The following is a 25,899-nucleotide window of genomic DNA, read 5'->3' on the forward strand; positions in this document are numbered from 1 at the left end:
GTGTTCCGCCTATCACAGGCGAAGGCGGAGGCGCGGCTTTTGAATTTTAGAATGGCCGCCGAGGCGCCGACGAAGAGCGGCGATCCTGGCAAGGCACGGGACGGAGGCAAGGCAAGGCACGGCACGGGACGGGACGGAGGCAAGGCACGACACGGGACGGAGGCAAGGAGGCAAGGCACGGCACGGGACGGAGGCAAGGCACGGCACGGGACGGAGGCAAGGAGGCAAGGCACGGGACGGAGGCTCGGGACACAGGCTCGGGACACAGGTAGGCTGGACACACACACACACACACACACACACACACACACACACACACACACACGGACACACACACACAGGGATGGATGGATGGAGACACACACACACAGGGATGGATGGATGGACACACACACACACAGGGATGGATGGATGGACACACACACACACAGGGATGGATGGACGGACACACAGGGATGGACGGACACACAGGGATGGACGGACACACAGGGATGGACGGACACACAGGGATGGACGGACACACACACAGGGATGGACAGGCATGTCTCACCCTCGGCTTATACACGAGTCAATAAGTTTGCCAGTTTTTTTGGGGGTAAATTGGGGGCCTCGGCTTATATTCGGGTCGGCCTATACTCGAGTATATACGGTATATTGCCAAAAGGGAAAAATCTAATTGAAATGAAACTGAGGGGGAGCTTTTCACTTACAGTTACAGTCGTGTGAAAAAATAAACTCAAACTTTGCAAATTGTTGAGTTTTTCAATATATTTGAACAGTCAACGATTCATTTAAACAGTGCCTACAGATAAATGTGCTGTATACTTGAACAAATGACAAATATAATTGACATACAGTATTTATGCTCATGATCTGATTGAACATAACGTATGCTTTTGTTTTGTCAGTAAAATCTATTTCCTGTTAAATAATACAGGGCACAGGATCATAAGTCTTTAAAGTGAAATTAAGCACACTGGTTGATTTACATTATCTTTTCTCTTTATGTATATGGATGATGACACTGTATGTATTTTAATAAACAAAAATCGAAGTACCTGTTTTTCATAATTGACATACAGCTCACATGTGATCTAGCTCTTTCCCAGTACATCTGCATTTTTGTGCAAAAACATGGTGTGTGCTGACTAGGGTGGAGGTTCTGTTAATCACAGCCTGTTTCACACCCCTCCAGCCTGTCTATTGTTTGTATGTGAAGTATGCATAGGGAGGTGAAGGCTCCATCAATCAACATGTAATATCCCCCCCCCCCCATTGTGTTTAGCTGTTTAGTGGGCATGGAGGAGGGGGAGGGAGTGGGCTGTCATTTATTCAGACTATATATGCCCACATGTGTGACTCTATAGCCTTGGTGCTCAACCCGTGGCCCGCCACCCATTTGTGTACGACCCTCAGGCTATTGGACACAAGAAAGCGCAGAGGGAGCCAGGTGCTGGAATGCGCTTTGTGTTCCAGCACCTGGCACTGAATGAGAAAGGCTGTACTGTGGGCAGAGTTATCTTTGCCCACAGGACAAGCAAAATCCCAGCCTGGGGAGAGCGCCGTGGGAGTGTGTGATGGGGGTTAACTTTCACTGCCAGTGCACTTAATAGAGGAAGAAGGGGGGGGTAACTTTCACTGTCAGTCCACAATACAGTGGATGAAGAGGGGTTCATTTTCACTGCCAGTCCAAAATGCAGGCAGAGGAGGGGGCTAACTTTCACTGCCAGTCCACAATACAGGGGGAGAAGATAGTTAACTTTCACTGACAATGTACAATGCCTGGGGAGGAGCGTGGTTAAATATCACTGCCACTGGCCACCAATGCAGGGAGTGTTAAATTACACTACTACTGACCAACAGTGTGGGAGTTTTGATTTTACTGGCACAAGGAGCGATATTGTTGCATTCACTGACACCAGTGTTGGGTTTTATTATTGTACTGACTGACACCAATGTTGAGAGCTATTTGCATTGTGATACACTTAAAAAAATGCAACATTGGAGTTTTGGGTAACAGGGAGTATGTTGTAAGTGCAAGGGCAGAGTCTCTCAATGGGGGACAACTATTGAACGTAAATGCAAGTAAATAGTTAATAAAATTAATTAAATGTCCAAGAAGTCCAAACACAAGGGCAGGTATTCCAGGAGCTGTAACTGGCTCTGGAGATCAGGAGAGATAAGAACAAAGAGGAGAAGCGCCACTAAAGCCCCTTTTACACAGGCAGAATGTCGAGAGACATTTATCGGTACAATACTGGCTGACGTCCTGCCCGTGTGTATATCAGTCTGTCGGATGTGCATGCTGGTAAACCAGCAGATGACCTGCTCCCTAACCATACTCTCCCTAACCACGCCTGTCAGAATACAATAGCTTAGCGGGGGAGATCGCTGGACTAACCTTGCAACCAGAGCTGTTGTTTTTTTTTTCCATGCAACTGTAGTGTGTAGCAGTCTTAAGTGTAGTTGGACTGGTAATATTTAATTGAACCCCCCTAAGGGACTACTCACAGGATAACAGTATTAACAAGTTCATCATAAGTGGAAGTCCGGGACACCAGATGGAGGATAAGTCCACGTAGCTTCCGGGTGGATCACTGTGTGTGCCCCCGGGAGGGGGAGGAGGAAAGCCGACTGGTGTCTCTCTTAGCCTCGGTGGATAGCAGTGCGAACCACAGCATAGAGAGTGGTGTGGAGGCGGGAGGACGTCAGTAGGACGAGGATGCAATGCAAAAGAGTTTTGGGCACTGAGATATGAAAATGCACTGCTATTGTGAGATCCTCTGGAGGTGACAGGGGATACACTTGAGGCCTTCTATAATTTTTCCGGGTTGACCATCACTACTCTATAGTCATGTGGGCTGCACAGATAAGATAAAATAGGAATTTAACAGCGTATAAGGGAACTGAAGCATGCAGAGACTGAAAAGCAGGGTGCTGGACTGACCTTTGGGACAGAAGATCTGAACGATCCAGAAAGGGTCCACAGAGAGTCTGCCAGAGAGTATGAGTATGTCTAATGCCTCGTACACACAATCAACCAATCCGGTGGAAAAGTCCGGCGGACAATCCCCCCGTGTGTGGGCTCCGGCGGACTTTTTTTTACCCAAAAGTCCGGCGGACTAAGAAAGTATTTTTGCACTCCAATCTGTCTGCCGGACTCGCATTTCCCGGACAATCCGGCCGTGTGTGTGCCAGTCCGCCGTACTTTTGAAATGAACGGACTTTTCCCGCCCGGAGAAAAGTCTGCTCATTTTGAGCGCGTCTCCAGGTAGCCGGGGCCAGCGAAGGAGGCGTCGCTGGACCCGTCACCTGGTATGGAGTTAAAGGGGAATCCCTACGCCGAAAAATCGGCGTGGGGGTCCCCCCTAGGTCCATATCAGACCCTTATCCGAGCACGCTACCCAGCCGGCCAGGAGAGGAGGTGGGGACGAGCGAGCGCCCCCTCCCCTCCTGAGCCATACCAGGCCGCGTGCCCTCAACATGGGGGGTGCCTTGGGGAAAGGGGGGCTGCGCGGCCCCCCCACCCCAAAGCACCTTGTCCCCATGTTGATGAGGACAAGGGCCTCTTCCCGACAACCCTGGCTGTTGGTTGTCGGGGTCTGCGGGCTTTTGTTTGATATTCCTTTGATAAGGGGGCCCCCGGATCCCGGCCCCCCACCCTATGTGAATGAGTATGGGGTACAATGTACCCATTCACCTGTAAAAAAAAGGAAAAAAAAACACAACACACAAGGGTTAAAATAGTTTATTGCACAGCTCCGGGGGTCTTCTTCCGTCTTCGGGGGTCTTCTCGCCGGACTCCTCCGCTATCTTCTGCTCTTTTGCTAGCTCTTTCACTAGCGGAGGAGCCCGGCTTTCTTCTTCGCCGCCGCCCTCTTCTTCCCACTTTGGGGGGTCTTGTCCCCCTCTTCGGGGTCTTGTCCCCCTCTTTGGTTCTTCTTGCCAGGCCACCACGCCTTCTTCTAGCTCTTTTACAAGCGGTGGCCCGGTCTTCTGTCACCGCTGTCACCGTCTTCTGTTCTTCTCTTCTTCTATTCAGATGTTGCTTCGTCGCTGTCTCTGCTCACAATGACAGGGGCGTGGCAACTTATATAGGGACATTACCGGATGATGTCCCCGCCCATTATGATGTCACAGTCCCAGAGGATGCTGGGACTGTGACATCATAATGGGTGGGGACATCATCCGGTAATGTCCCTATATAAGTCGCCACGCCCCTGTCATTGTGAGCAGAGACAGCGACGAAGCAACATCTACAGAAGAGAAGAACAGAAGGCCAGAAGACAGCGGCGACAGGAGACTGGGCCACCGCTTGTAAAAGAGCTAGAAGAAGGCGCGGTGGCCCGGCAAGAAGAACCGAAGAGGGGGACAAGACCCCCGAAGTCGGAAGAAGAGGGCGGCGGCAAAGAAGAAAGCCGGGCTCCTCCGCTAGTGAAAGAGCTAGCAGAAGATAGCGGAGGAGTCCGGCGAGAAGACCCCCGAAGATGGAAGAAGACCCCCGGAGCTGTGCAATAAACTATTTTAACCCTTGTGTGTTGTGTTTTTTTTTTACAGGTGAATGGGTAGGGGTACATTGTACCCCATACTCATTCACATAGGGTGGGGGGCCGGGATCCAGGGGCCCCCTTATTAAAGTGGGCTCCCGGATTCCGATAAGCCCCCCACCCGCAGACCCCGACAACCAACGGCCAGGGTTGTCGGGAAGAGGCCCTTGTCCTCATCAACATGGGGACAAGGTGCTTTGGGGTGGGGGGGCCACGCGGCCCCCCCTTCTCCAAGGCACCCCCATGATGAGGGCACGCGGCCTGGTATGGCTCAGGAGGGGGGACGCTCGCTTGTCCCCACCCCCTTTACTGGCTGGCCGGGTAGCGTGCTCGAATAAGGGTCTGATATGGACCTGGGGGGGCCCCCACGCCGATTTTTCAGCGTAGGGGTTCCTCTTTACGTCCATACCAGGTGACGGGGCCAGCGACGCCTCCTTCGCTGGCCCCGGGTACCTGGAGGCGCGCTCCAGGTACGCTTTCCTCCGCGTGGGTGGCAGAGTCCGTTCATTTCAAAACTACGGCGGATAGTTCGGCGGACTTAATACGCTGTATTAGTGCGCTGAAAAAGTGCCGTGTGTGGGCAAGTAGCTCGTTCAGAAAGTCCGGCGGAAAGTCTGCCAGACTAAGTCCGCTGGATAGTCTGCTACGTGTGTATGCGGCATAAGTTCCACATCCTCCTGGACCATTTTGGTGCGATAATGCCGCGTACACACGATTAGACTATCTGGTGGACAATCCGCTGGACTTTCCAGCGGAGGTCCGCCGGACTTTCCAAACGAGCGGACTTGCCCACACACGACTGGACTTTTCCGGCGGACTAGGACTTTTCAAATGAACGGACTTGCCCACACATTGAGTAAAGTCTGTTCATTTTGAACATGGCTCCAGGTAGACGGGACTAGCGAAGGAAGTCAATGTCGCCGCCTCCATCGGCAAGAGTGACACCTTGCTATCCCCGTCGCCTGGTATGGATTTAAAGGGGAACCCTTACGCCGAAAAACGGCGTGGGGGTCCCCCGAAGTCCATACCAGTCCCTTATCCGAGCATGCAGCCCGGCCGGTCAGGAAGGGGGTGGAGACGAGTGACCACCCCCTTTCTTGAGCCGTACCAGGCTGCGTGCCTTCAACATGGGGGGCTTTGGGGAAGGGGGGCGCTGCAGCCCCCCACCCCAAAGCACCTTGTCCTTGATGAGGACAAGGGCCTCTTCCCGACAACCCTGGCCGTTGGTTGTCAGGGTCTGCGGGCGGGGGGCTTATCAGAATCCAGGAAAGCCCCCTTTAATATGGGGCCCCCAGATACCGGCCCCCCACCCTATGTGAATGAGTATGGGGTACGATGTACCCCTACCCATTCACCTGAGGGAAAAAGTGTTAATAAAAAAAACACAACACAGGTTTTTAAAGTAGTATATTAGACAGCTCCGGGGGTCTTCTTACGACTTCGGGGGTCGGCTCTTCCGCTATCTTCTGCTCTTTAACCGATCTTTTACTAGCGGAGGAGCCCAGCTTTCTTCTTCGTCGCCGCCACAGTCCAGGGGTCTTCTTCCGACTTCGGGGGTCTTGTCCTTCTCTTCGTTTCTTCTGCCAGGCCTCCGCTATCTTCTTCCAGCTCTTTTACTAGCGTTGGCCCGGTCTTCTGTCGCTGTCGCCTTCTTCTTCTTCTTCTTCCGATGTTGACACGACTCTCTCTCCGGCCGCAATGCCAGGGATGCATTGCACGGCGACTTATATAGGCATAGGGGACAGGGTCACCGGGTGATGTCACGGTGACCCCGCCCCTTATGATGTCACAGTCCCAGTATCCCCCAGACCGTTTTTTCGGTGTACGGGTTCCCCTTTAAATCCATACCAGGCGACGGGGCTAGCAAGGTGTCAGTCTCACTGATGCCGATTGTCCAGCGGACAATTTTGAGTCAAGACTTCTTTCTAAGTCTGACGGACTTTTGGGAAGAAAAAGTCCACCGGAGCCCACACACGGGCGAATTGTCCGGACCAAGTCCGCCGGATAGTCCGATCATGTGTACGCAGCATAAGAATCACTGGAGTGTCCGCCAACTCGATCCTGCAGTGCAGACAAGGTAGAGGCAGAAAGCCGTAGATCAGGTGGTCCCGAACCATAGAGTCACCAGAGCATTCACTGTGGAGCCCTGAGGGGCCCTGGACTTTGCGACAAATCTTTTCAGTTTGTGGTTGAATCTGGATGCCAGAAGAGCCACTTCTAATCTCCCCACCTGCTTAGAACACCTCTAGATGGAGAGACCATTCCCCGGATCCACATGCTGACAACTCAGAAAGGTCCACCTTCAAATCTTCCATGCCTGGGATGTGGATGGCAGACAGGGTCAGAACATGCAGGTCTGTCCAAGGGAGAATCAAGTCTGCCTCCCTTTGAGCAGCACGACTTATGATACCCTCTTGATAGTTGATGTAGACCATGGCCATAGCATTGTCCAAAAGGATTCTTGTTGGTAGATCCCCAACTCAGGGGTTCAACATTGAAGAGACAACTAAATTGCCTCGAGTACCAGGATGTTGATGTTCACCAGTAGGGTATACAGGACACCTTCCCAGCAGGAACCTGCCTGAAGTAACAGGAATCACCCATGTGTGTCAGCACTTTGGGAATTCCTGTTGTTGAGGCAGCTTCCAGTTGTATTTAAATTACTACACCATGGTGGTCTTCGCGCCTATTTCTTTCCTTCCTTGTGTGCATTACAGACAGAGCATCCCGTCCCAGCTTATGTGCTGCAAGTTTATTGAGTCCTCCCCTGTTTAGTCTTGGCTACCCCCTCAGTGTTTAACCATTGAGTTATTAATTTTAGTTAATTTTCAGTTGTTCCATCTCTTTTCCCTTGGTTTAGTGTTAATCACCATACATCCCTGACTAGGGCCCATTTACCTTTCTTGGACCTGTTCACATATTCAGGTGCTGTAATATTGAGCATACATACATAAAGAGAAATCAGAACAAATAATCTCAGAAATTTAGTTATGTGTAATAAAATTGAATGACACAGGGAAAAAGTATTGAACGCATGAAGAAAGGGAGGTGCAAAAATGCATGGAAAGCCAAGACACAAGCTGAAATCTATCAGTAATTAGAAAGCAATCCTGCCCCTTGTCAGCTGGTTGAGTCTCAACTGATGGTCTATAAAAAGGCCATGGTGGCAGAGCTCCCCCCCCATGCCTCAAAGCATCCCCCCTATGTTGAGGGCATGTGGCCTGGCATGGTTCACCCCTCCCCCTCTTTCCTGGCCTGCCAGGCTGCATGCTCAGATAAGAGTCTGGTATGGATTTTGGGGGGGACCCCATGCCAACCTTTAAAAAACAAACTCTATACCAGACCCGGAAAGGCCTAGTATGGATTGGGAGGACCCCATGCTATTTTTTAAACAATCCCCCCATGTCACATTTGGCACCTTACAGGGGGAGGGGGGACCTGGTTTGACAGGTACCCTCTCCCACTTCCTGCTGATTTTGCTATGGCAAAGTTACCCGGAAGTTCAGTCCCCCACACCCTCCTTCGCCTCCTTCCGCCGGGCCATTCACAAAGCACAGCGGCGCTTCATGCATGCACAGTAGGGAGCCGACTGAAGCCACACGGCACAAGACTTCACTGCCGGTTTCCTTTACAAGAAGTGGCAGTACCCAAGAGCCGATTGAAAAATCAGCTGGGGTGAAGACACCGCTGGATCCAGGGACAGGTAAATGTCCTTATATTAAAAGTCAGCAGCTACAGTATTCGTAGCTGCTGACTTACTTTTTTTCTGATTGAGCCTGGAGTTCCTCTTTAACAAATGACCAGGCATGCCCCTTTTATTTGTAATATCTCACAGAATAGACCAAAGGTTAAACAATGGCTAAATAAATGCAAATCAACTCAGTGCCCAAAGCCCTTGTACACACGGTCGGAGATTCCGTCGGAATGTGTCCGATCGGAGCGGTTTGTCGGATATTCCGACTGTGTGTGGTATGCAAGATCCGTCGGACAAAATCTGACGGACAAAATCCGACGGATTTGGTTGTCAGAATCTCCGACCATGTGTACAAGGGCTAAGAGTGAGCCAGATTGGTGGTGTACAGAAGTGTACTGGATTAGATAACAAAGCAGAGTAGAATCTTCCTAAGGCTTGTGGAGCAGATGTGGGAGTATATGATGGTAGACAAACATGTTCCTTCTACATTTATACATCCTCTTCTGGGCTGGTGTTGGAGGTATAGGCCAACCTGCAAAAACACAGGGACCAGGTGTTTTGGATCAGAACCAGAACCAAGGTCTGGTATTTTTATATCTGCCCCTGATCAAATTATTGAATATAAAGCGTGCACGCTCTGAAGTAACCACTCTGATACCTTTGGTCCAGTGTGAAAATTACTTTCTGATTTTATTTCCTCTTTTTGCAGTTTATATAACAATGGGTGGACATTCAAACAAGCAAGGCGAGACATATGCAAAACATATTATTGCGACATATTACTGTATTACTGTAAAAAATTTATAGATAGGATGACTTACTTCTTTCAAGATGAAAGCTATGCAATGACATATTACATATTGAAATAGGCATTTTAGCATTCTACCTAATACCTTATATGACAACTTTATGTGTTACCTTAATCACATCCATTACAGTTCCCCATTAAAATGTCTATTTTAAATCTGTCCCTTACACTAAAATCCTACTTCACCTGGCCCATTCTCATCAGCAACTCTTTTCGGACTGCATATAGAGCAAGGCAGAAACTAACTCGCTACCCCCCTTGATACAGCCTGGAGAAGGACAGTCAGGTGCTGTCTGTCAGGATCAGTGTTATTGCTTGGATCACCTGCTGGTGTCACTATTTATTTCAGCACCAAAGGGTGCAGTTCTGGTGGCCACCAGCGGGTGTATCCCAGCAGATAGACATTCTAATGGTTAAGCTGCACCTGATGTGGAACTGCTGGGAGTATATAAGCCCCCCCTTCACTGAGGCTCAGGGCTTCAGAATTCCTCCCTGCAAGCCTTGTCCCTGCCTGATCTGATCCGTTGCCTGAAACCAGTTCCTGATCTGCTTCCTGCCCTGTCCTGGACTCTGTTTGCTGTAGCCGGTTCCTGTGACTTGTCCCCTGAATCCTGCTTCCGGCTCCCCCTTGTTTCTGCTTTAACTATCTGGCCTCCTGTTCCCCTTGTCTCTTGTCCCTGCTTTGTTGTTGTATATGTGTTCCCTTTCCTTCTATATGTATATGTATATAGTTAGTTAGGTGTTTGGGGTTGCTGTGTATTTATTGAATTTCTTGGTTCATGGTTTGCTGTGGTTGGTTTTGAACGTGTGTCTTTATCTTTAATAAATATATACATTTTCACTTACCTGTGTGCCTGATTCCTTTAGTGCAGCCCATTGATCTGTTTACTCTGTGCTGGATGCCTGTGTTAGGCATCTCTCCCATGACAAAATTCTGAAGCCATACAAACAGATCAGCTGCACTTGGGAATTGGGTCTGGGCACTTGCTATTGCTATAAAAAATGCATCTGGAAGATATTCTGTATCTTTCGCTCCTGGCAACAGATGACAGAGATTTTTGTCATCAGTCATTAAGTGAATACACTAGAGAGCAACTGCTGGAATGCATCCGTATAGCCCATGTTTTTGTCAATCAGGGCAGTTTTCTGTTTGAGGACATGCAGCCATTGATTCGGATCTTTGCAGAGTTGGCCCTGTCTGATGCCTCTAGTAGAGGTGATGACTATACACCCCCTATTAGTGCAGCTTTTAGGTAGAGTCTTTGGTGTGGCTGTTAGAAGATGACTCCGCCTTTTTCTTTGAGCACTACTCAGCTTGTCCTAAACAGGTGCTTGCAGCATGTATTGATTCAGTGCAGTCTCTGGTCAGACAAACAGTGTGCAAACCTGATTTTGTGCAACCATTATTACAGGCCTGGTCAAGCTTGCTATTCTCAGCCTCTGTCAGCTCCCAACCACCCATTTCTGTGTCTAGATACCAAACTGCTGGGATGTCTTCCTCTCTATTACCCCCAACAACCACAGTTTCTGACCAATACACCCTGCTACCAATGAAGTACCAGTACCCTGTTTCCTCCTGCTGTACCTACCCAGCCTTTAAACCCACTGCTTCTTCTCGGCTGCCTCCATCAGTTCCACTAAATCTCCCTTCAAAATCTGCTCCTTTGCTTTTACCAGCTGCATCCACTACCTACAGCCCTGTACCCACATACAAATTTTCATTGGCTAAAACCAAAAAGAAACAGAAGTTTTTCCCAACCCATACCATTTTGCCATCACCCAATCCTGCCTCCACACCAGTTAATCCACTCCCGCCTGCTGTTCAGCCTGTTGTGCCAGTGTTTCTGCCTGTTGTCCAGTCTGACGTTCCTGTGCCCGCTGTTCCATCTGATGTGCCTCTGTCTGCTGCCCAGCCTGATGTGCCTCTGTCTGCTGCCCAGCCTGATGTGCCTCTGTCTGCTGCCCAGCCTGATGTGCCTCTGTCTGCTGCCCAGCCTGGTGTGTTCCTGTCTGCTGCCCAGCCTGGTTTGTTCCTGTCTGCTGCCCAGCCTGGCGTGCCACTGTCTGCTGCCCAGCCTGGTGTGCCACTGTCTGCTGCCCAGCCTGGTGTGCCACTGTCTGCTTCCCAGCCTGATGTGCCACTGTCTGCTGCCCAGCTTGAAGTGCCTTTGCCCGCTGCCCAGCTTGAAGTGCCTTTGCCCACTGCCCAGCTTGAAGTGCCTTTGCCCGCTGCCCAGCTTGAAGTGCCTTTGCCCACTGCCCAGCTTGAAGTGTCTTTGCCTGCTGTCCAGCCCGATGACCCGGAGCCTGCTGTCCAGCCAGATGACCCGGAGCCTGCTGTCCAGCCCGATGACCCGGAGCCTGCTGTCCAGCCCGATGACCCGGAGCCTGCTGTCCAGCCCGATGACCCGGAGCCTGCTGTCCAGCCCGATGACCCGGAGCCTGCTGCCCAGCCCGATGACCCGGAGCCTGCTGCCCAGCCCGATGACCCGGAGCCTGCTGCCCAGACCGATGACCCGGAGCCTGCTGCCCAGCCCGATGACCCGGAGCCTGCTGCCCAGACCGATGACCCGGAGCCTGCTGCCCAGCCCGATGACCTGGAGCTGGCTGCCCAGCCTGATGACCCGGAGCACGTTGCCCTGCCTGTTTTTATTTTCAGATTTAAACTTACAGACAAAGGATGAGCTCAGGCGTGTTCTCATTGATCACATGCAGAGCCCACCAGGAAGTTGGAGCAGCGCTCCGCTAATCACAGACAGTGAGAAAATCCCCCCGATGTGCGGCTACAGAGATCGGGCAATGTCTCACTGCCTGTGATTGGCGCAGCGCTGCGCCGACTTCCTGGCGGGCTCTGCACGTGGTCAATGCGAACGCGCCTGAGCTCATCCCTATTCCAGACTCTGGTGGTGGGGTGCATGCCCCATTGCCGGAGTCGGGTGGCACGCCTCCCAGTAGGTTAAGAGACTCTGGCCAGAGAGCGCAAAGAAGTTCCCAGTTACAGAAGAGACTTTTTGTGACTTTTCCACATCTACATGCACTGCCAGGTCAAGGGCAGAATGGAGTGTCCGGAGGCCACTCCTTGGGGGGGGAACTGTCAGGATCAGTGTTAATGCTTGGATCACCTGCTGGTGTCACTATTTCTTTCAGCACCAAAGAGTACAGTTCTGGTGGCCACCAGCGGGTGTCTCCCAGCAGATGCACGTTCAAATGATCAAGCTGCACCTGACGTGGAACTGCTGGGAGTATATAAGCCCACCCTTCAATGAAGCTCAGGGCTTCAGAATTCCTCCCTGCAAGCCTTGTCCCTGCCTGAACCGTTGCCTGAAACCAGTTCCTGATCTGCTTCCTGCCCTGTCCTGGACTCTGTTTCCTGTACCCGGTTCCTGTGACTTGTCCCCTGATTCCTGCTTCCGGCTCCCCCTTGTTTCTGCTTCCTCTATCTGGCCTCCTGTTCCCCTTGTCTCTCGTCCCTGCTTTGTTGTATATGTGTTCCCTTCCCTTGTATATATATTTAGTTAGTTAGATTAGGTGTTTGGGGTTGCTTGTTCATGATTTGCTGTGGTTGGTTTTGCATATATATTCACTTACCTTTTGTGCCTGATTCCTTTAGTGCAGCCCATTGGTCTGTTTACTCTGTGCTGGATACCTGTGTTAGGCATCTCTCCCATGACACTGTCCCTATAACCCTTTGGTGTTACATCTTGGGGGAGGGAGTGTCTGTAATGGAGTGCATTTCATAATCTTCATCTGGTATTTCCTGGTTCACAAATGTGGGCGTAGCTTGGTCAACAGCTGTTTCTACACACTTTTTAAGACGGGAAGAATTCAGCAGACTATGACAGCCAAGGTCACCAAAATTATCAGGATGGTTATTCCTATCTGTGTTAATAATCCCTGCCACCCTCCCTTGATCCTTGAGACACCTCGCTGTAAGATCCACAGTAACCCTTAGTGAAATTCCCAAGGCGTTTCCCCACCCATGTAATTGCCAGGGTATATGGTGATACCTTCTCCTGGCTTGGGGGTCTTGGTAACTCTGGGATATTCCTTCTTCCAATGTTCACACAGGGAGTGGTCAGTGGTTGTGTTGTAAATAGACTGAAGAAACATGTCTCATGTTCTGGGGGTATGTTTAGGGGTACTGTTCCCAAATGAGGCCTAGCCCCCCCCCCCACATTCATTACAATTGGTCTTATTATGTTTTCCTGCACTGTACCTCATCCACTTGAGCCACAAGTTGACATCTGAGAACCAGTTTCTGCAGCCATAGTATCCTCAAAGGTAGGATCTGCTATGGCCACCATGTCCTTTAACGTCTGTATACGGGGCCTCAGGGGGTTGGAGCTGGATGTAGATTGCGGAACTCCCCACTCTGGGTTATTGAACATATCTTTCAGTTGGAAAGATTTTCTAAAACTGGAATACCCACTTCCCCCCCCCATAGGCCCAGAACATAGGATTCTCAATGGTCAGCCTGAACTCCTTGGTGTAATACTGATCTGTGTGCTTGTTGATTGTCATTCTATCTAAGAGTGACTTCCCATTATTATCTTTCCTATTTTGGGCGCTTTCAGGTTCGTACCCCCAGTGTTCCAACCCACTGCTCTCCAGGAATTACAGTTGTTACCCCAATAGATGTCAGTGACGCATACATACAGTCATGGGTCCTATTGTTTCATCCCAGTACCAGATGTAAACATTTGTGTGATTATATTGCAGCCTTTCTCAACCTTTTCAACACAGAGGAGCCCTTGAAATAGTTCTCTGGTCTCGGGGTAACCCCTTCTAAAAATTAGAAATCTACAACTCATGATATATTAATGTGATGGTCAGTGGGGAGAATAGTCCTTACACTTGTGGTCATTGGGAAGAATTACCTCCTTACAGATAGCTAAAAAGATCAATGGTGTGAGTAGGAACTTATCTGAGAGGCAGAAATTGCCCAATGCTGAAGGAACCCCTAGTAACCTCTGGAGGAACCCTGGTTGAGAATCACTGTTCTAGTGCATAGAATTATGCAACTTTAAATCACTTCGCTTTTTTTTTTTTTTTTTTACTAACCACAATTCACCTGGCATGACGTCCAGAATATATATAACTTTGCCATTATATTATTCTTAAAACTTATCTGGTTAAAAATCAACATTTTAAAATCCCCAATTATTGCTAATACAGCTTAAACACAATTAAAACCATTTGCACAAATATAGCACATTCGCTACATTTGCTGTTATTAGAAAAGAAGCACCTTTCAGATTCAATAATGCAAGGATAGGCAACTACAACTAAAACAGTCCTTAAAGTCAGACTCTGGCTGAAGTAATCAAGACAACCTATACATAAATTGATATGCTTCTTTGATTGTAATATGTCCCGAAGGACATAGCACAGTGGGGGAGGTTTCACCTAGAACAGAGGGGCGTTAGACGAAGGACAGTGTCTACTTCCTGGGGACCAGACACCATTATATGACTTCCTCATTTCTGGCTTTCTATACACATACAACACAACCATCTTGATTTTGTTTTTTCCATGTTCTGTAAACCCTTCTTCATGGATAGCTTTTGCAACTTTGAACCAAGCGTCTGCTGTTCGCGGCAGTCTGTGATCTGACAACAGACCTTTTTTTACGTTTCAAAATATTACACCATTCATCTACCTGTAGCTCTCCGTCCAAATGCATATCAACCCCACACACTTTTGCAAATTTCTTCCCTTTTTGACAGCATCTTCTTCTCGCTCTAACAACAAGATCACAAGCCAAACTACCGTCTTTAGGTCTCTCCAATTCCTGCCCTCATTGTTAGCTATTGGAAAGTTTATGTGTCCGGGCTCAGGATTTGTATGGCGTTTTTATAAAGCTGTTCTGGACTCAAACCTGTCCTTGTTCGGACCACCCTCCAATATATAACGCTACTTTGCTACGTTCTGTCTTGATGACTGAGATATTTATGCGTCTGCTCAGGCTTTTAGAGGGGTCACGAGGCTGTCCTGGACTCAAGGGTATATCACAGTCTCAAGTTAACGAGGACAAAAGGATAGAGAGAGAGAGAAAGGAACGTCTACAGTGTGTGACTGCCGTGCAAGTCTCCTTACACGCATCTTCCCAAAACATAGATCAGTCACAGCCCTGTCCACCCCTGAGGTGGCCACAGGTAGGGGAGCGAGCCAAGCAATATGTGACCCATTATTACTCTCAACAAGACATTTAACAAACAGATAAGGAGTACAGTAATTAATATTCAATGCACCACTTTAAAATGAAATGCACATTTCCCAGAACCATGCCCAAATTCCTCACTCTGTCCTTTACCTCTTCAAGTACTTCTGGTTGTTCAAGGTCAACCTGTAAGGGACACCTCTCGTCTCCCTGTCCGCTTATTCTAGATTCAGCTTCTATAACTTTCAATGATTTACCATGAACAAATTTGACTGGGTAATGCACATTTAATCTGAACACCAATACGTGTGCGGTCTCCGGGAATTAGGGTTTATAACCAAGAAACTCTGTTCTATATCCTGGCTCTACTACTTCAGCAAGACCCCCGCCTTCTTCATTTATGGCAAACAACAGTCCACAAACACACTTAGGACATGACATTACCAACAAGATATGACCAACAACAACCAACTACACAACAAGATATGTGACAACCATAGAGAAATACAGGATTGTTCAGATCTCACGGGATCCCCATGCCACCGCTGGGCGTATTCCTGACGCCTCCTCCTGGTTTGCCCGTGCTTCACCGCACCCATGCTTTACCACACAATTATTCCCCAGGAGGAGTTTAAACCACGTCAACTAATTCATCCGTGACCATATAATCAATCCCTCATTCCCAACAGCCACCAGAAAACACAAGATCGATCAACAAGACAAGGTTCAATAGGCTATGGGCAAGATATATACCTGTCTCTTTGCTGACCATGGAGAGCCAATATAGACAGAGATTAGCCAATCACGGGTACAGGATAAACAGTAGACTAGATATACAAGTTATCAAAAGTGTCTTACCGTTTTTAGAGGTGATCAGTCTCCATCCAGTCTCCGTATTGGCCTGTCCCGGTCCCTTCTCGATCGGCTATCCTCCGGTGCAGAGCCCACAGCCCCACGTTTGAGTGCCAAATTGTTTTGGATCAGAACCAGAACCAAGGTCTGGTATTGTTATATCTGCCCCTGATCAAATTATTGAATATAAAGCGTGCACGCGCTGAAGTAACCACTCTGACACCTTCGGTCCGGTGTGAAAATTACTTTCTGATTTTATTTCCTCTTTTTGCAGTTTATATAACAATGGGTGGACATTCAAACAAGCAAGGCAAGACATATGCAAAACATATTTTTGCGACATATTACTGTAACAAATGTGTATATATAGGATGACTTCCTTCTTTCAAGATTTTGATGCCATGTCTGTCTCGGTTGTAATTCTCGGAAAAGAGGCACAGTCTTTTTATAATTCTTTGCGATTCGGCTTCAAGATAGTGGGTGGAGAGAGCTAGCAGTTATCTGAAGTAGAGTTAAGGTCAGAAAGCTATGCAATGACATAATATTACATATTGAAATAGGCATTTTAGCATTCTACCTAATACCTTATGTGACAACTTTATGTGATACCTTAATCACATCCATTACACAGGCACATTTACTACCCACCAGGCAGTGACTGACCAAATGTGACAGCAACACAGTACACTAGATCAGAGGCACCACCTGCAGCCTTACCCACACCTCAGCTGGACCAGCACTGTTCATGCCATACCTTACATACTCCTCAATCGCCTGTGTGTTCAGGATGAAAGGATCCTCTCCAGTTTCTGCATAGTTGTCAGACCATGAGCTGAAGGATAGTGGGATGTCATCAAAAATCCCCAAACAGCAAACCACCTGTTAAGCATTACCTGTAAACCACCAAAGGTAATATCAACTGGTGTACAACCTCTATTCATAATTACAGCTAAGATAGCATCCTCCATTGCCCACCAAAACCGGGACACTTCCATTCCCTTTATGTTCAAATACTACATATGGGGCAACAGAGGACAAGAAATTCCATGAGCCTATATTATATATTGTATCTGGTCAGAGATTCTGTCTTTTAACATTCTGCAGCTCCCTTTCTGGATACACCAATGCCTTATCATGCCACATCAATTTCTTGATGTGCATCTTTGGACACTAAAAGGCTGTTGAAGTCTGGAAATACTTTTCCTCTGAACATGCAAATTAACTGTGCTTTGCATGAGGATTGGCCAAATTAATAAAAACGTATTGGAAATATGGTCTGTCCCAGTGAGGAATCCGGCCTTTTTTTTTTTTTCCTCAAGAAGCATCCTACTGTCCCTTTTGAGGGTGTTCCCTTCTTTAAGGGTTCTGTTGATAGACACTGACACCCTATTGAATGCAACCTTTGCTCTTGCTGGTCCTGCCTTACAACCAGCTATTGTAGTTATGTTCATTTGTCAAACTCTTGCTAACTGGACTGGGCAAAACATAGGAACAGAATCCTGCCTTTGGGGACCCTGTTCTGCTGGAACTGTTGCAGCTGTGTTTCTTTGGCTTTTCAGCATCAAGCATCTATTTTGCATGTTTTCAAGGCCACCACCTGGTCTTCTGTTACTCATTTGTCAGTGTTTACTGGGTTGATGTTCAGGTCTTTGCTGATGCACGTTTCAAGAGCAAGATTCTTCAAGTATTTAGAGTCTGTTGATCTTTCCTTTTCTTGGTGTGTTTGCTGCTGTTTGAAATGTTGTTGCCCAACCTTCAGTGTCCTGTATTGCACAATTATGGTAATGACAATTTTGACTTACAAGTAAATACAAAACCTTGGAGTTCAGTACAGATGACAGGTTCCTTCCCCTTTGTCCTCTGTCTCACCATCTTGCTTGCTAATAAACTGGGGTCCTGGGAGTGGGCAGGGTTTATATAAGGGTGCACTGGGAGTGCTCCCAGGAAAGCTTTTGCCAGTGTCCAATCACTTGAAGTTAGCAGCATATTATAACCCCATGGTCTACAACTTTTTGTCCTATATTCTGTGCTATACTTGTAAGATATGGAATTTACTGTCAATTCAAAAATCTATATTAAATAATTTGTAATAGTAATTAGTATGCATTTTATTTTTAAATAAAATTAATATTTTATATGCATGGTAATTTCTGATTATTACTCTATTCGCAGGTATGAGCGTTTGGAAGAGCAGCTTAATGATTTAACTGAACTACATCAGAACGAGATGACTCTACTTAAACAGGAGCTAGCCAGCATGGAGGAGAAAGTTGCTTATCAGTCGTATGAACGTGCCAGAGATATTCAGGTAAAAAAAGGTCTAATGCCGCGTACACACGATCAGAATTTCGGCCAGCAAAAGACAGATGAGAGCTTTTCATCGGAAAATGCGACAATGTGTATGCTTCATCGGAATTTAGCTGCCCGAATTCCCGCCAGCAAAAATTTGAGAGCATGTTCTCAATTTTCCAGACTGAAAAACTTTCTATCGGAAATTCCGATCGTGTGTATGCAATTCCAACACGCAGAAACACACGCATGCTCAGATTTAACTACGAGATGGAAACTATTGGCTACTGGGTATTGAACTTCCTTTTTCTAGTCCCGTCGTACATGTTGTACGTCACCGTGTTCTTGATGGTCAGAATTTGGTGTGACCATGTGTATGCAAGACAGCTTGAGCGAAATCCCGTCGGAGTTCCGTCGGGAAAACTATCAGAGCAAAATTCTGATCGTTTGTACGTGGCATTAGAATAAGAGATGTCTTAACACTTAGGCTGGATTCACACCTATGCATTTTTAGTGCTTTTTGCATTTTGCAGATTTGCACTACAGTCCATTTAACATGGTTTCCTATGGAACACGTTCTGTAGTGCAAATCTGCAAAAAGCACTAAAAATGCATAGGTGTGAATCCAGCCTAATGCACTCTTTTTACTGCACTGAGCAAAATTATAAACGCAACACTTTTGTGTTTGCTCCTATTTATCATGAGCTGAACTTTAATATCTACAACTTTTTTTATGTACACAAAAGGCCTATTTCTCTCAAATAATGTTCACAAATCTGTCTAAATCTGTGTTAGTGAGCACTTCTCCTTTGCCGAGATAATCCATTCACCTCACAGGTGAGGCATGAAGATGCTAATTAGACAGCATGATTATTGAGCATGTGAAAACCAGTCCGTATCTGGTACCATTTGGCTCACGCAGTGCAGCACATCACCTTTGCATAGAGTTAATCAGGTTGTTGATTGTGGCCTGTGGAATGTTGGTCCATTCGTCTTCAATGGCTGTGTGAAGTTGTTGGATATGCCGATCCAGAGCATCCCAAAACACGCTCAATGGGTGAAATGTTTTCAACTTCCAGGAATTTTGTACAGATCCTTGCAACATAGGGCCGTGCATTACCATGCTGGAACATGGGGTGATGGCTGTGGATGAATGGCACAGCAATTGGCCTCAGGATCGCGTCACGGTATCTCTATGCATTCAAAATGCCTTCAATAAAATGCACCTGTGTTCATCGTCCATAGCATATGCCTGCCCATACCATAACCCCAGCTTGGGCCACTCGATCCACAACATTGACATCAGCAAACCGCTCACCCACACGACGCCATACATGCTGTCTGCCATCTGCTCTGTACAGTGAAAACCAGGATTCATCTGTGAAGAGAACACCTCTCCAAAGTACCAGACATCATCGAATGTGAGCATTTGCCTACTCAAGTCGGTTACGATGACGAACTGCTGTCAGGTCGAGACCCCGATGAGGACAACGAGCATGCAGATGAGCTTCCCTGAGACGGTTTCTGACAGTTTGCGCAGAAATTCTTTGGTTATGGAAACCGATTGTTGCAGCAGCTGTCCGGGTGGCTGGTCTCGGACAAACTTGGAGGTAAAGATGCTGGATGTGGAGGTCCTGGGCTGGTGTGGTTACATGTGGTCTGCGGTTGTGAAGCTGGTTGGATGTACTGCCAAATTCTCTGAAACGCCTTTGGAGATGGCTTATGGTAGAGAAATGAACATTCAAGGGCAACAACTCTGGTGGATATTCCTGCAGTCAGCCTGTCAATTGCACTCTCCCTAAAAAACTTGCGACATCTGTAGCATTGCGCTGTGTCACAAAACTGAACATTTTAGAGTGCCTTTTTATTATGGCCAGCCTAAGGCACACCTGTGCAATAATCATATCTAATCAGCATCTTGAAATGCCACACCTGTGAGGTGGATGGATTATCTCGGCAAAGGAGAAGTGCTCACTAACACAGATGTAGACAGATTTGTGAATAATAGGCCTTTTGTGTACAAAAGTCGTAGATCTTTGCGTTCAGCTCATAATAACTAGGGGCAAACGCAAAAGTGTTGCGTTTTTTTTGCTCAGCGTATTTTATGCATTTGTATTTTTCACCTCTTACTTTTTTGGAATGCTTTTTGATCTTTATTTTTCCAGGGGTCTTTTACAGTGTGAGTAAAGCTTCCTCCTCTAGTAGGTTGGAAACTAGGCAAAACATTTAGCCCATATAGTGGCTCTACCACAGCATGTACTAAACAATTTAAGTTTGGCTTTGTGACCTGAGGCGGTAGGATGTTTCTACCCAGGTATGCTAGCTATATTACAGCAGTCTAGCAAAAAATGGCAGAAGGCTGGCACCATCAGTATTATAGACACATACTGGATACCAATCTGACAGAAATGCTGCTATAGATAACAAAAATTGTCTACTGCATTTTTGTGCTGGAAAATGGGCTTAATGAGCACACATGAAAGTTCTTAAATAATGATTTTAGCTATACACATGCAATCCCCCACATTTTACAGCATCATGCTAAATGGTACTGTTGTAAAACAACATCAGGTATAGCAATAATTAATACAATGTGAGATAGGTTATCCCAGATTCATATAAATAATGAAGCACCACTCTTTTTAAAAGCAATTTGATGACAAATTCTATAAATCAAGACTGTATGCAGTTTAGATATGAATATTTGAGTAAACATTAATTCACAAGCACAAAAGCACTTGTGAATCTCCATGGAGGAATCAGATTCAAATAAATGTGAGGATTGGCATTCAAAATCCAAAATCAAAAAAAATGGAGACTCCTCATCTCTTGCTTCCGGGTAACTATAAAGCCCCATACACACTATCAGATTTTCTGCTGGTTTTTTCCTTCAGATTTACCAAAACCATGTAGTGCAAGGGCCTGCCTGATTGCATACATTACACACGGGGCGGACTGTCTGGCCAACTTAGTCCGTCAGACAATCCGATGGACAGTCCGTCATACTTTCGAATGAACGGACTTGCCCACACACGGCACTTTTTGAGCAGACTAATACGGCGTACTAAGTCCGCCGTACTATCCGCCCTACTTTTGAAATGAACGGATTCGCCCACACACGCGGAGGAAAGTCCGCTCATTTCGAGCGCGTCTCCAGGTAGGCGGGGCCCGCGAAGGAGACGTCGCTGACCCCGCCGCCTGGAATGGACTTAAAGGGGAACCCCAACGCCGGAAAAAATCGGCGTGAGGGTCCCCCCCAAGTCCACAACAGACCCTTGTCCGAGCACGCTACCCGGCCGGCCAGGAAAGGGGGGCTAGCGAGCGCACCCCCTCCTGAGCCGTACCAGACCGCGTGCCCTCAACATGGGGGGGTGCCTTGGGGAAGGGGGGGCCGCACGGCCCCCCCACCCCAAAGCACCTTGTCCCCATGTTGATGAGGACAAGGGCCTCTTCCCGACAACCCTGGCCGTTGGTTGTCGGGGTCTGCGGGCGGGGGGCTTATCGGAATACGGGAGCCCCCTTTAATAAGGGGGCCCCGGATACCGGCCCCCCACACTATGTGAATGAGTATGGGGTACAATGTACCCCTACCCAATCACCTGTAAAATAAAAGTACCAAAAAAAACACAACACACGAGATAAAATACTTTATTGCACAGCTCCAGGGGTCTTCCGTCTTCGGGGGGCTTTATGCCACGTACACATGATCGAAAATTCTGGCCAGAAAAAGACAGATGAGAGCTTTTCATCTGAAAATGCGACCGCGTGTATGCTCCATTGGAATTTAGCTGTCCGAATTTCCGCCAGCCAAAAATTGATAGCATCTTCTCAATTTTCCAGACGGAAAAACTTTCTATCGGAAATTCCGATCGTGTGTATGCAATTCTGACACGCCAAAAATCACGCATGCTCAGATTCAACTACGAGACGGAAGCTATTGGCTACTGGCTATTGAACTTCCTTTTTCTAGTCCCATCGTACGTGTTGTACATCACCGCGTTATTTGGTGTAACCATGTGTAGGCAAGACGGCTTGAGCCGAATTCCATCGGGAAAACCATCAGAGCTTTTTTCGACGAGAATTACGATCGTGTGTACACGGCATAAGGTTTGACCCCATATTATGTTTTTGGTAAATCTGAAGGAAAAAAATCAGCAGAAAATCTGATAGTATGTATAGGGCTTAAGTTTGATGAGCTGGATACATGCAGCATAAAAATATATCCACCTGTATGGCTAAAGGGAAGAATCAATTCATGCATATAAATAATGGAAGCTTGATTATGACCAAGCTACAGCTCATATTGTCATCTATCCAGGAATCAACTGCAAGCTGAAAAATGCCAAATAAAATATGCATATGTTGAATAAATAGAAAGTCCTAAAGCTCCTAGGACCATACATTAGATCAGCCCTCAAATTTTTCACTCGCATTTTGCGAGTGGAAAATTACTTCTGGTGAATGTGAGCTGCCTGGCAGCGGAGGGGGGCGAACACTGCCGGCAGGTGTGGTTGAATGGTAGCCCTTCTCCCAGCAATCACTCTGGGGGAAAAGAACATGGAGGAAGAGGAGAGCCGGCCGGAGTACAGAGCAGAGATTGCCCGCTGTAACAGCTTACATTTGCATTGCTGTCCACTCGCGGTCACACACAGCCCCGCCTCCTGACCTGGCACCAGTAATAGAATGCCGGTCCAATGCCAGGACGTGTTCTGTCTGTCACAGATGCCAGGTCAGGAAGCGGGGCTGTGTGTGACCGCAAGCGGCTGGCAATTCCAATGTAAGCTGTTACAGCGGGCAATCCCCGCTCTGTGATGACCCGGCCGCCCTCTCTCTTCCTAGTCACGCTGCAATCATGGGCACAGGAGAGGTTGCATTGGTGGGCACTGGTCATGCTACAATCATAGGCACAGGCGAGGATGCATTGGTGGGCACTGGTCACGCTGCAATAATGGGAAAAAGTGAGGCTACATTGGTGGGCACTGGTCACGCTGCAATGATGGGCACAGGTAAGGCTACATTGGTGGGCACTGGTCACGCTGCAATGATGGGCAAAGGTGAAGCTGCATTGGTCGGCACTGGTTATGCTGCAATGATGGGCACAGGTGAGGCTGCATTGGTGGGCACTGGTCAGGCTGCATTGATGGGCACTGGTCAGGCTGCATTGATGGGCACTGGTAAGGCTGCATTGATGAGCACAGGTGAGGCTGCATTAATGTACACTGGTCACTCTGAATTGATGGGCATAGGTAAGGCTGCAATGATGGGCACATGTAAGACTACAATTATGGGCACAGGTGAGGCTGCATTGATGGGCAGAGGTGAGGCTGCATTGATGGGTACAGGTGAGGCTGCCTGATAAAGTTGTTGTTAATATTTATTTTTGTAACTTAATTCTGCATAAAACATTTAAGTGTAATTTCATGAGATAATTTATGAGGGTGTGTTTAGGGGCGGGGCAGGGTAGGGTTGGGTGGGGCAACTGGTGGCGAGTAACCCTTAAGGCCTGGCTAGTAGCTCAGGACTTGAAATTTTGAGCCCTGCATTAGAAGTTGTACCAAATCTATAGCTCACAGTACACACGCAAGAATGCATCTTGATGTCAAAATCGGCAATGATGTTATATCCAAAGATACAATCCAAAGCAAGTGTTTAGTAAAGTGTTAAAGAAAAAAACTTCTTTGATACTTCACCCAACCCAGTGAGCAGCAGACAGCATGCAGGGAAAAGCCAACAAATTACAGTGTTAATAAAAAAAACATGATCACATTTCATGTGGCTGTTCCAAAAAGTGGCTAGGAAAATGCATTGCAGAGCATGACGTGTTTCATTGCTAACATGAACGATTTTCTCAAATGCCTTAATCCCTTAAAGAGGAAGTAAACCCTGATGGGTTTACTTCCTCTTTGTTTCCCTGCAAAGGTAAAGCATAATGGGCTACTATGCGATGCATAGTAGCCCATTATGTGTCACTTACCTGACACAGGAGCCAGCGATCTCACCGCTGTCCCCGGTAGCACGGAGTGTCCATCTTCCGGGTGACGCCACTCCCGCGCATGTGCACGGGAGCTGCCACTAATGGCATATCGCCGTTAGCAGCGGCATACTCATTGCGCCTGCATGCCGCTGTCTATGGCGCATGCCATAGCGCATGCGCCATAGACAGCGGTGACTGTATTTTTGGAAATATCTCCTAAACCTTGTACGTTTTGGAAATATTTATTGGACCTACAGGTAAGCCTTAATCTAGGCTTACCTGTAGGTCAGAGTGGTTTGTAGGGGTTTACAACCACTTTAATAGGTGTTCTAATCCCTTTCCACGCTCTCCAAAACGTAAAAAAAAAAGTGTTTTGCTGTTTAATTTAAACATATGATATCGACACTGGCTGAAAATTTTTCACCATCCAACACACTTCCAGGAATGTAAAATCTCAATTCCTCGTGTTTGCTCTGTAAATCCATCCACCAACCTCTGTGACTGGTGGGTAAAACCACAGAGAACACCAAGGGAAAGGGCATTTAACCACTTGCCGATTGCTGCACGCCGTTATACATCAGCACAATGGCAGCAGCGGGCAAATGCGCGTACCTGTACGTCCCTTTTAAGAGCCGGGGATAGCGAGCGCGCGCACATCTGCCGTGTACAGAGTGACCAATGCCCGCAGGACTGGTGGACTTGATGTAAATGCTATCATATTTTTTCCCATACTTCAGTTCGGGAGTGCTTTGAATGTCCTAGTCATACAATACTGTCCGTATCCTCCAGTGAATGCTGAAGAAAGGAAGATTTTTTTTTCTTTCGTATTCACCATAAAATTATTTTTCCTATTGTGTTGAGTGTTCTTTCTGTTGTGTGCCTGTTTCCACACAGTTAAGATGTTGCTGGTTACCACTTCAGAGCTTGTTAAGTACATGCAGGGGTATACCCCATAGTAGGCTGTGCCTTCTGTTTTGCATACTGTCCATTCTAAAAGAGGCAGCAGCTATACCCCAGACCTTAAAAGACTGGCTGTGCCCCCCAAGTAATCACTTAAGGACCACCCCACGTACATGTACTGCAGCAGGGCGGCCCTTAAGCGCATAATCACGTACATGTACGTCATCGCTGTCATCGGCCCGGGAGGTGGGTGGGGGGTCCCTCGTTGAGAGGAGAGACAGAAAGGCGGTCTAAACAAGACAGACCGAGATTCTGTGAGGGAGGAAAATGGAGATCTTGTGTTTCTACTAAGCAGAAACACGGATCACTGCTTTCCTTCAGTGTCAGCATTCCCCCCACAGTTAGGAAGCATGCCCTAGGAGCAAAAATTATATATAAAGTGTAGCGCTAAATAATGATGTGTGAATCTGTACACGCAGTAAATTAGTGACAAGAAAATACAGACCCTTGCAATTTTACAATGCAACTGTGAGGTGCACACCAATAATGCTATATATTAGTACTTGTTAATATGCATTCTATAAAAGTGAACACTATATGTGAAAAGTAAATTAAAAATAAAAAGGAATACACTCTTTAGAAAACTGAACACAAAAAGTCCATATGTGGAAGTGA

General features: G+C 47.4%; 1 protein-coding gene across 2 annotated transcripts in view; it reads left to right on the forward strand.

Moving 5' to 3' along the window:
• TMCC2 (transmembrane and coiled-coil domain family 2) overlaps nucleotides 1-25,899 on the forward strand; it is a 252,850-nt gene that overhangs the window by 198,985 nt on the left and 27,966 nt on the right. For both annotated transcript variants that reach the window (XM_077481293.1, XM_077481294.1), the window contains one exon: nucleotides 18,234-18,369. In XM_077481293.1, coding sequence (XP_077337419.1) covers nucleotides 18,234-18,369 — 136 coding nt within the window. The remainder of the gene's footprint in view (nucleotides 1-18,233; nucleotides 18,370-25,899) is intronic.

This window comes from Lithobates pipiens, unplaced genomic scaffold (assembly GCF_037356315.1).
Source record: "Lithobates pipiens isolate NorthernLeopardFrog02 unplaced genomic scaffold, aLitPip1_a1.2 Scaffold_16, whole genome shotgun sequence".
NCBI classification, from domain to species: domain Eukaryota; kingdom Metazoa; phylum Chordata; class Amphibia; order Anura; family Ranidae; genus Lithobates; species Lithobates pipiens.